This window comes from Ursus arctos, unplaced genomic scaffold (assembly GCF_023065955.2).
Source record: "Ursus arctos isolate Adak ecotype North America unplaced genomic scaffold, UrsArc2.0 scaffold_28, whole genome shotgun sequence".
In the NCBI taxonomy this organism is placed as follows: Eukaryota; Metazoa; Chordata; class Mammalia; order Carnivora; family Ursidae; genus Ursus; species Ursus arctos.
Genome location: NW_026622963.1, coordinates 4,033,647 through 4,041,943, shown reverse-complemented (window position 1 = coordinate 4,041,943; position 8,297 = coordinate 4,033,647). Strand labels below are relative to the sequence as shown.

The 8,297-nt window shown below is 59.4% G+C and overlaps 1 protein-coding gene across 4 annotated transcripts in view; it reads right to left on the bottom strand.

Moving 5' to 3' along the window:
- Positions 1 to 4,405: 4,405 nt before the first annotated feature.
- MAP2K5 (mitogen-activated protein kinase kinase 5) overlaps positions 4,406 to 8,297 on the bottom strand; it is a 249,378-nt gene continuing 245,486 nt past the window's right edge. For all 4 annotated transcript variants that reach the window (XM_026478382.4, XM_044391907.3, XM_026478383.4 and 1 more), the window contains one exon: positions 4,406 to 4,851. In XM_026478382.4, the coding sequence (XP_026334167.1) occupies positions 4,747 to 4,851 (105 nt within the window). In that variant the 3' untranslated portion in view covers positions 4,406 to 4,746. The remainder of the gene's footprint in view (positions 4,852 to 8,297) is intronic.

Sequence of the window (8,297 nt, the reverse complement as noted above, 5' to 3'; positions counted from 1 at the left end):
ACACATGCCCTTTGGAGCTGCTGCTGGCTGCGTCCCCTCTGCTCGTACTGAAAACGCCCTGACCCTCAGTATGGAAGTTAGCACCTGGTCCAGGAACAGTCTTGAAGTCCACCTGCCCCAGTACGGTATCGGGGACTGCCGGCCGCCTCCTTGTCCTCCTGCTCCCACGGCTCCACGGCCTTCTGCCAGCTTGCCCGGCACTCCCCCCACCCCCACCCCAGGACTCAGGGCCCCGTGTTCTCTCTCCCATCCCCCCTCTAGCCTGAGAACAGAGGCTCCCATCTTGATAGGGCCCAGACTTAGCTGCAGGACAAAGCTCTAAAGAGGAATGTGGGCAGCAGTCAGTGGGACAGGAACCGTCTGGCCATCCCCTTCTGACCAACGTGTGTGACGGAGAGGGTGTGGGCGAGCTGCCGGCCCATCTGCCCAGCACTCCTGGGACCTCACGCTGAGGTTACACTCTGGCCTTCAGTCTTGAGTGTGAATAGATCTGGAAGCATGTGTTTAACAGGAGCACAAGGCTCGAGGTCCTTGGCCTCCAGTCAGGGCCCCTGCGGCCTTCCTTAGCCAGGTTAGAGTACTCAGCCCACCTTGTACTTGCCTGACCATCTTCCGCCCCCCTGCCCAGCAGGGCCCCGGGCTGGAGGCTCTGGGTCAGACTGCTCTGGGCCACAAGGACTCTGGCTAAGCATACCTGGGGAACGAGGGTCCCACTTTCCTCCCTCTGTCCCCACAGCTTTTTGGAGGATCTCCAAAGCTCTGGGATTCTATAACCTTTATTTCCCAGATGGGAAAACCAAAGGACAGAACCAGGAAGGGACAGTGGGCTGAGTGCCAAGGGGCCTCCGTGCCTCCAAGCCAGGGCAGTACCTGCTTCCCAGTGTGACCTGGGGGCCTGGCGAGGACGCTCCTGTCCTAGAGACGCTCGCCTTCAGGCTCCCCTGAAGTTCTGAGAGGACCGGAGCTGCATCTCATGGGGTTCACGTCTCCAGGAGGCTCTGGGTAGGAGGCAGATGGGCTTTACTGAGGGTTAGAGCAAGAGGCCAGGCCAGGATAGCGACAAGTCCTGGGGAGAGGGGGCTGATCCAGGGGCCTGGGGCCTGAATGTCCCCTCCTTCCATTCTGCCAGCCCTCCCTCCCACACCTTGGAGCACCTTCCCCCTGCCAGCCCCGGCCAGGCCCTGGGGAGAGAGGAGTCAGACTCATCCCTGCCCTGGAGGGGCTCACAGTCTGTACCCAGAGAAGGGAATAAAGAAGCTTTCAAGGAGAGGTGCTATTTGAGAGGACCGATGGGAGGTGTGGGAGTTGGCCACGTGGACGGGGGAAGATGGGTGGGGTGGCGTTCTGGGCAGAGGGAAGAGCTCACTCCTGCCCTGCATGTTCCAGGTCTTAGCCCTCCCACGGCCCCCGAGGGCAAAGGCAGCTTGGCCTCGGGGCTGCTAAGGGTGATTGGAGGGGTGACTGAGCCTAAATAGGCAAACGGGGGTCTTGCTCTCTAGCCAAGGGGGTCTTTGCGGGAGAACCCCTCCGTAACTGCCCAGCTCCCCATCTTCTCCAGACTTTGAATAGAAGGAAACTTAGACCTTGGGGGCCACCCCAAAGCAGGGGCTTTCAACATGGGGTCCATGAGTGAGTGGGCTCCAGGGATTCCAAACCCTAGTTGTGAACAAAACCCTGTGTGTGCACATGTGGGTGCACATAATTCTGGGGCAAAGTGTGTCACTTTTGTGGGATGCTCATGGGGGTAACCCCTGCTCCAGAACATCAGGGCTGGGAGAAGTGGCACCTGTGTGTGTGTGTGTGTGTGTGTGTGTGCGCGTGCGCAACCTCTGATGGACACAGAGGGCAGGTGTGCGCTCGTTCACACGCACGTACATATGCTTGGGGAGCTGACTTCTGGAGCTGTGGTTAAGGGTGGGGTTCGGAGTTCCAAACCACGCTTTGCTACTTACTCGCTGGGAGACCTCGGGCCATGTCTCTTGACCTCTCTGTGCTTCAGTTTCTCCATTTGTAAAATGGGCAGATTAATACTACCACCTACGTCATGGCATTGCTGTGAGGATGAGGGTCGATGAAGTAAGCCCTCAGCACGGGGCTGGTCTGGAACACCTGCTCCGTTTTCTCTACCTCCCCCCGTTTGGGATTGGGGATGACAGGCTTGCTGGGTACACCTTCTTGAAGCAAGGGTAAGCGTTAAGTGTGGGTGGTGGCTGGCTCACATTCAGGGGTGGGGAGGCCCCGAGCTTTCCCCGCTCCCTGAGCGCCTCTTCTCTGGGAAATCCACACTCCGTGCTCCTTGCCGCCCTCCCTGCCCTGAGCCCTGACTCGGGGAGCAGCAGCCTTGATGGCCTGGGTCTCATCCAATTCTGTGACCTTCCTAGCCCCAGGCAACAGCAGGTGCGCAGTAAGAAGACGAACACGCTGTTTGAGGCCAAGGGGCAGCTGGAGGCCTGTACCACCTTGAAAAGTGTTACTAAAAGTAGGAGGCCTCCAATTCTGCAGGAGAAGACGAAATGATGCTTCAGGGAGGGGGAGGCTCCTTCCTGGGCAACGGACAGAGCGCAGTCTGGGAATCACAGCCCCGCCACCTCAGCCATGCAGCCGACAAACATTTACTGGGCTAGGCCGGGCTCTGTTCTTGGCACGGGGGATACCAAGTTAAGAAAACAGACCAGAATCTCCGCCCTTGTGGATGAAGAGTGTACGTAGGGGGCAGGAAGCGAGAAGAGAGAAGGCAGATTGTGAAAGTAGTGGTTTGTCACATAGTAACAAAAGCAGTCAGGAAAATGTGTAGGCAGAGGGAACGGGGGTCCCAGGGAGGTGAGGAGGGCTGCAATTTTACACCGAGTGGTCAGGTCAGAACTCACTGAGATGCCACCTGAACACAGATCTGCTCCCACACCAAGTACAAAGGCCTGTGTTCGTTGGCATGAGACCAGCTGCCAGGAACATATCAACAAAGTAATTGTGTTCTGGCTCAACGCAGCATGGGCTGCATTCCTCCACGTGGTGACTCAGGGATTCAGTCTCCTTCCATTCGGGGTTCGGCCTCCCGCCACAGCCAGGAGGAGAGAGGAAGGGGAGTGGAGAAGGCGCATCTGCACCTTACGTTTCTTGGCCTGGAAGCAATGACCACCTGCTCTCTTCTTCCATTGACAAGCACTAGTCACATGGCCCTCTTCAACGCAAGGCAGACTGGGAGATATCCTCCTGGGCTGGGCGGTGACTTCCCAGCAACCTCCCTTCACGATGGAGGGAGTGTGAACCTCCCGGGGTCGGCTAGATGTCTCTGCCGTGGCCCTGAGTGGGCAGTGTGCCTGATGTTCAAGGATCAGTGAGGACGCCACATGGCTGGAGGGAGCTGGGGGTGATGGGAATTGAGGTCAGAAATAATGGGGGCAGAATGTTGGGTCTTCAGCTTGACCTCTGAGTGAGCGGAGCACCGATGGACGTTCTGAGCAGGAGAGGACCGTGACCCACCGTGGTTTAACTGGCTCCCTCTAGCGGCCGTGTGGAGAACAGATTGCAGGGGGCAGGGCGGGAGGGGGAGCCTGGTGGGAGGCTGCTGTGGGGGTCCAGGTGAGGGGCCTTGGAAGAACACAGGAGTGGTGGAATCAATACATTCTGAAGGTGAAGACAACAGGTCTTCAAGATGGGCTAGAGGTGGGGTGTGAGGGAGGAAGGAGCCAAGGCCGGGCGCCAGCATGTTAGCTTGGGCGCTGGGAGGCTCTCCCGCTTACTGAGATGGGAGAGCGGTGGAGGTGGTTCTGAATGTGTGGCATCAGGAGTTTGCTGTTGGATATGTGGAGCTGCCACTTAGACCTGCAAGTGGAAACTCCAGCCTCTGTGAGCCTCAGTTCCTCACCTGGAAAATGGGCGCGGCCACACTTACCTGGCAGGATTACCGGAGGGCAGCTGTGAGTGGCCGGAGATGAGGGAGGTTCGCGGGGCGTGGGGTCAGAGGCAGTGAGGGGCAGCTTGCTGCAGAGGAGCTGGAGGGGCGGTGTGGGAGTGCGAGCTGGGAGAAGGGCCTCAGAACGGCTCGGGGTCTTTTTCCAACTCCTCACCCACAGCCCCAGGACAGATCGCTGTGGGAGCCGGCGATGTGTCGGGACAGACAAACGCCAGTCCAGCAGGGAGCATACAGCAGGGGTCCTGAGGTCCTGCTGGCTCAGCTGCTCCTTGCCATGGGACTTGGTTCGGGGACCGGCGTGCCTCAGTCTTTCATCTGTCAAATGGGCCGGGCTATGGGCCTCATCATAGCGCGTCCGGGAGCGCTCGGCAGCTTGCAGGTGCCTGGGGAAGGGCAGCTCGGGCACTGCGGTACATCCTTGCTGAGCGGAGGCCCCGTCCCACCCCCACCCCTGGAGGGGTAAGACGCTCCCCACACAGCACGACCCTCACGAAGCAGTAATACCTTTATTCCCATCAGTCATGCTGACGGGGCCTGACCCTTTACAAAGAAAAACGTGAGGAAAAAAGAGGGGCAGGGGCACCGAAGCTGGTTCTTGATACCCCCATCCCTCTGCCCACCCCCAGTCAGTGCCTCCAGACCAGAGGGGGCAAAGGCTGGCCACTCCGGAGGGCTCCCTAGGCTAGGCCATCTGCCAGCAGAGTGAAAGGTGAGAGCAGGGAAGCCGGGCCCAGCAAAGCTCTTCTGGTGCAGACGGCAAACAGAAAGTGGGCGCAGTGGGTGGGTTGTCCCCTTGGTGACCAGTCCTGGGCTGTCAGTGCCCCTCTGCGGCGTCACGGAGGCCCCTGCTGGCTGCGCCTCTCCTCCAGCGCCCTGCACACCCACATGGACACCACGGTGGCGTTTCCGTCATTGAACTGCATGATGAACGGGTGGCCCTGTGGGGGGGAGGGGAGGAGAGGCTGTGACACACATTCCCCAGACTCTGCCCTTCGTTATGCTTGCCCGGGCCTGTTCTCGGCCTGGACTTCCCCATCAGCCCTTCGAGGGAAGGAGGACACCATCAACCCATTACGCAGCTAGCCTGACAGAGGCCGGGGGCGGGGCGGCACGCACTGCCTAGCTCAGACTCCGCCCCCTACTTGACCACCTTCTCCTGAGAGTCCCGCCAGCCTGGAAGCTGCCCGAGGGTGAGGGCCTGTCCTCTCTCCACACTGCTGGGCCCCTCCCCACCCCAACAGCGGGCCGGCCAATGCCTGGCCCCTGGGTTGCCAGCACCCCAGTCCCGTTGCTGCCCACAGATCAGAGAATCTTCTCGTCCAAGGCTACGTCCATCCCTTCCGGTGTTCTTTGTCTAACGCTCTCTGGATAAGTCACCATGTCCGAGTGGAGGGAAGGCACATGTAGCAGGGGAAGGAGGCGTATGCTGGTGGGTGCAGATCCACGCTAGTTCCTGGTGACGAGGTGGGGGCTGGACTTTGGAGGGGCCGGGACTCTCTCCATGTGGCCTGTCTAGGGCTCTAACCTACTTACCCCATAAGGCAGGCCAAGTTATATTTAGCCAGTCCCCTCCCCTGTGGTCCTGAAGAATCAAGATTCACATTCACAATCTTAGGGCCTCCTAGGAGTTCCCAGGAAAGGTCAGAAAAAAGCAGGAGCAGTCAGAGTCACCCTGCACACAGGTCAAAGGTGAAAGGGAAACTGAAAAGCATTCTCTAACCTCCTTCTCACCAAGTGGCTTCCCTGCTAAGAAACGCACACCTGGCAGCTTCCTCCTCTACCAAAAATGTAGCCTGAGACTCAGGGAGCCACAGTGGGTGAGTGCGGAGGGGGGCTCCCTGCTTCCTCCCCTTCCCCCCACCTCCTCCTCTCCCACCCCTGCAGCCTTCCAGCTCCAGCTTCCCTGAACCCTCAGCTTTTTAAAAAAGATTTATTTATTTATTTGAGAGAGAGAGAGCGCACACACGCGTGCGTGCACGCCAGTGTGTGTGGGGGAGGGGCAGAGGGAGAGAATTTTCAAGCAGACCCCCTGCTGATCATGGAGCCCATGACCCATGAGATCATGACCTGAGCCAAAACCAAAAGTCGGATTCTCAACTGACTGAGCCGGCCCCGAGCCAGTGCACCCTCCTGCTTTCTGAGCCCTTCTTGGGCTCCCTCTCACCTCCCCACTGGTGTGAGCTGGGCTCCTAGCACTGCTTTCCCAATGTACCCCAGTCTTGACCAGCAGCTCTGGGGGATAGCCAGCCACTGGCCGCCTGCTTGCAGCTCCAAGCTGCCTCAAAATGAGTTCATCACATGGCAGGAGGGATGTGGGCCCGGGGCTCGCATATCTGCAGGAGCGGTCCAGGACCAGGCTGGGGGAGGCAATGAGGCTGCTGGGTCAGACCTGATGAGTCTCTGGGGATGGGAAGGAAGACCACCCCGGCTTCCTTACGCTGGGCTCCTGCTGCATCCCCTTACATGGCTTTCTTAGTTCAGGCCAGGAAAGCCATTCCCAGGAGTGTCCTGCATGGTCTAGTTCAGAGGCATACAGAACACTGGGGGAGTGCAGGGAGGGAATACGTTCAACTTAGGGGGTGCCGAGGGCACTCTGCCTGGGGTAGCGCCTCTCTGAGGCTATCACGGAGCTAGGCCTGGAGCCCATCTGGGCACCGCCTGTGATCTGCTCGTGGCATTCCATGGGGCCCCCAACACACCTGTGGGACTACTGGGGGGGCAGGTGCCCCTGGCAGATGGCCACTGGGTAAGGGGAGTTGGAGGCCAGGTTGGGCTGGTGTTCCGCAGGCAGCTGGGCTGGGGGCTGGGGCAGGAGAGGCCCAGGAGGGCCTCTATCTTGACCCCCATATGCAGTTCTCCCCCCGTATATACGTCTACCCTACACCTGCCTTCCTACATTGCTGCCTGAATGGAGGGAATTCTTCCTTAAGTCCGAGCGCACATTTCCTTTTCAGGAGGCTCAGGAGAGGCGCCCTTGCGCCCTTGTGAAGAACAAAGGGAGAAGCTGTGCTCAGAAGCTGATGGCCCCCTCCCCCCAAGCCCGGGGTAGCACAGTGTCACTTTCCCAGAATGCCCGGTGACTTTGGGGCCCATATGCTGCATCTCTGTTATCATCTGTTCGGCAACAAGCAGAGCGGAACTGCAGGAGGGAGAGTGGAGGCATTCCTCCAGTTACGGGAAGGCTGATGGCCACACTGCAGGGAAGCATTTTGCCCAAGTGCCCTGGGAGGCGCAAGGAGGAGAGGGTCGGCATCCACTGCCCTCCTTGGCTGGGAGGTGATTCTCCTGTCCTGCGTGTCCCTGATGCTTTACACCTGCCTGAAGGGAGGGACCTGGACAAGGGGTCTTGTCCCCAGCTATTGCTGTTTGGCTCGGGGGGGGGGGGAATCACAGACAGACGCAGAGAGGGGACAGAGACAGGTACGGAAGGGAGACCCCAGCCTCTCTAGGCAGCAGGGCCTGCGAGGTGTGAACTTGGGAGCCGTTGGCGGTGTGGCCCACGGTGTGACCAAACATACTGAGAAAGCCAGCGTGCAAGGAGGGAGGGCACAGAGAGCAGCAGAACGGAGCAGCAGTGGGCCCCCGGGGGCCACGATCCCCGGGCTGGGCAGCGGCTCTTCCTGCAGGGCCTGTGAGCACCTCACAGTCCGGGGACAGGCACCAAGTCAGAGCTGGGCGCTAGAATCTCCACTTTACAGAAGAGGAAACGCAGGCCGCTGGCTCGCGGCCGACCTGCCCGGGCTCCCAGGGCTGGGACTGCATCACAGGTCACTGTAAGCCAAGCCCACCGCCTGGGGATCTCCCGGGCTGACGGGGAGCAGACAGAAATAGGAGAATCAGGGGCGCCTGGGTGGCACAGCGGTCAGGTGTCTGCCTTCGGCTCAGGGCGTGATCCCGGCGTTATGGGATCGAGCCCCACATCAGGCTCCTCTGCTATGAGCCTGCTTCTTCCTCTCCCACTCCCCCTGCTTGTGTTCCCTCTCTCGCTGTCTCTATCTCTGTCGAATAAATAAAATCTTAAAAAAAAAAAAAAAAGAAATGGGAGAATCATCAACCAGACTGCAATTCCCCTCACCTTTATTTCTGCCCTGTGATTCAGACCCTCCTGGACAGAGGCGACACCGAGGCTGCGAGCCTGCACTGCCCCAGGTCCTGACCTCTGTCAGCCGCATGCCTTGGACACTCAGAGAACGCCGGCTCTGTCATGGGGTCAGGTCACTCCACCTCAACGCTCCCTATCCCCATCAGCCTGTGCGGGAAGCAGGACACATACGCCATCATCCCATTTTACAGAAGAGGACACTGAGGTCCAGGGAGGGAAGCGACCGGTTAACAGGGCTGGGGCTGAACTCAAGTCTCCTGGTTTCTAGGCTGGCGCATTCTC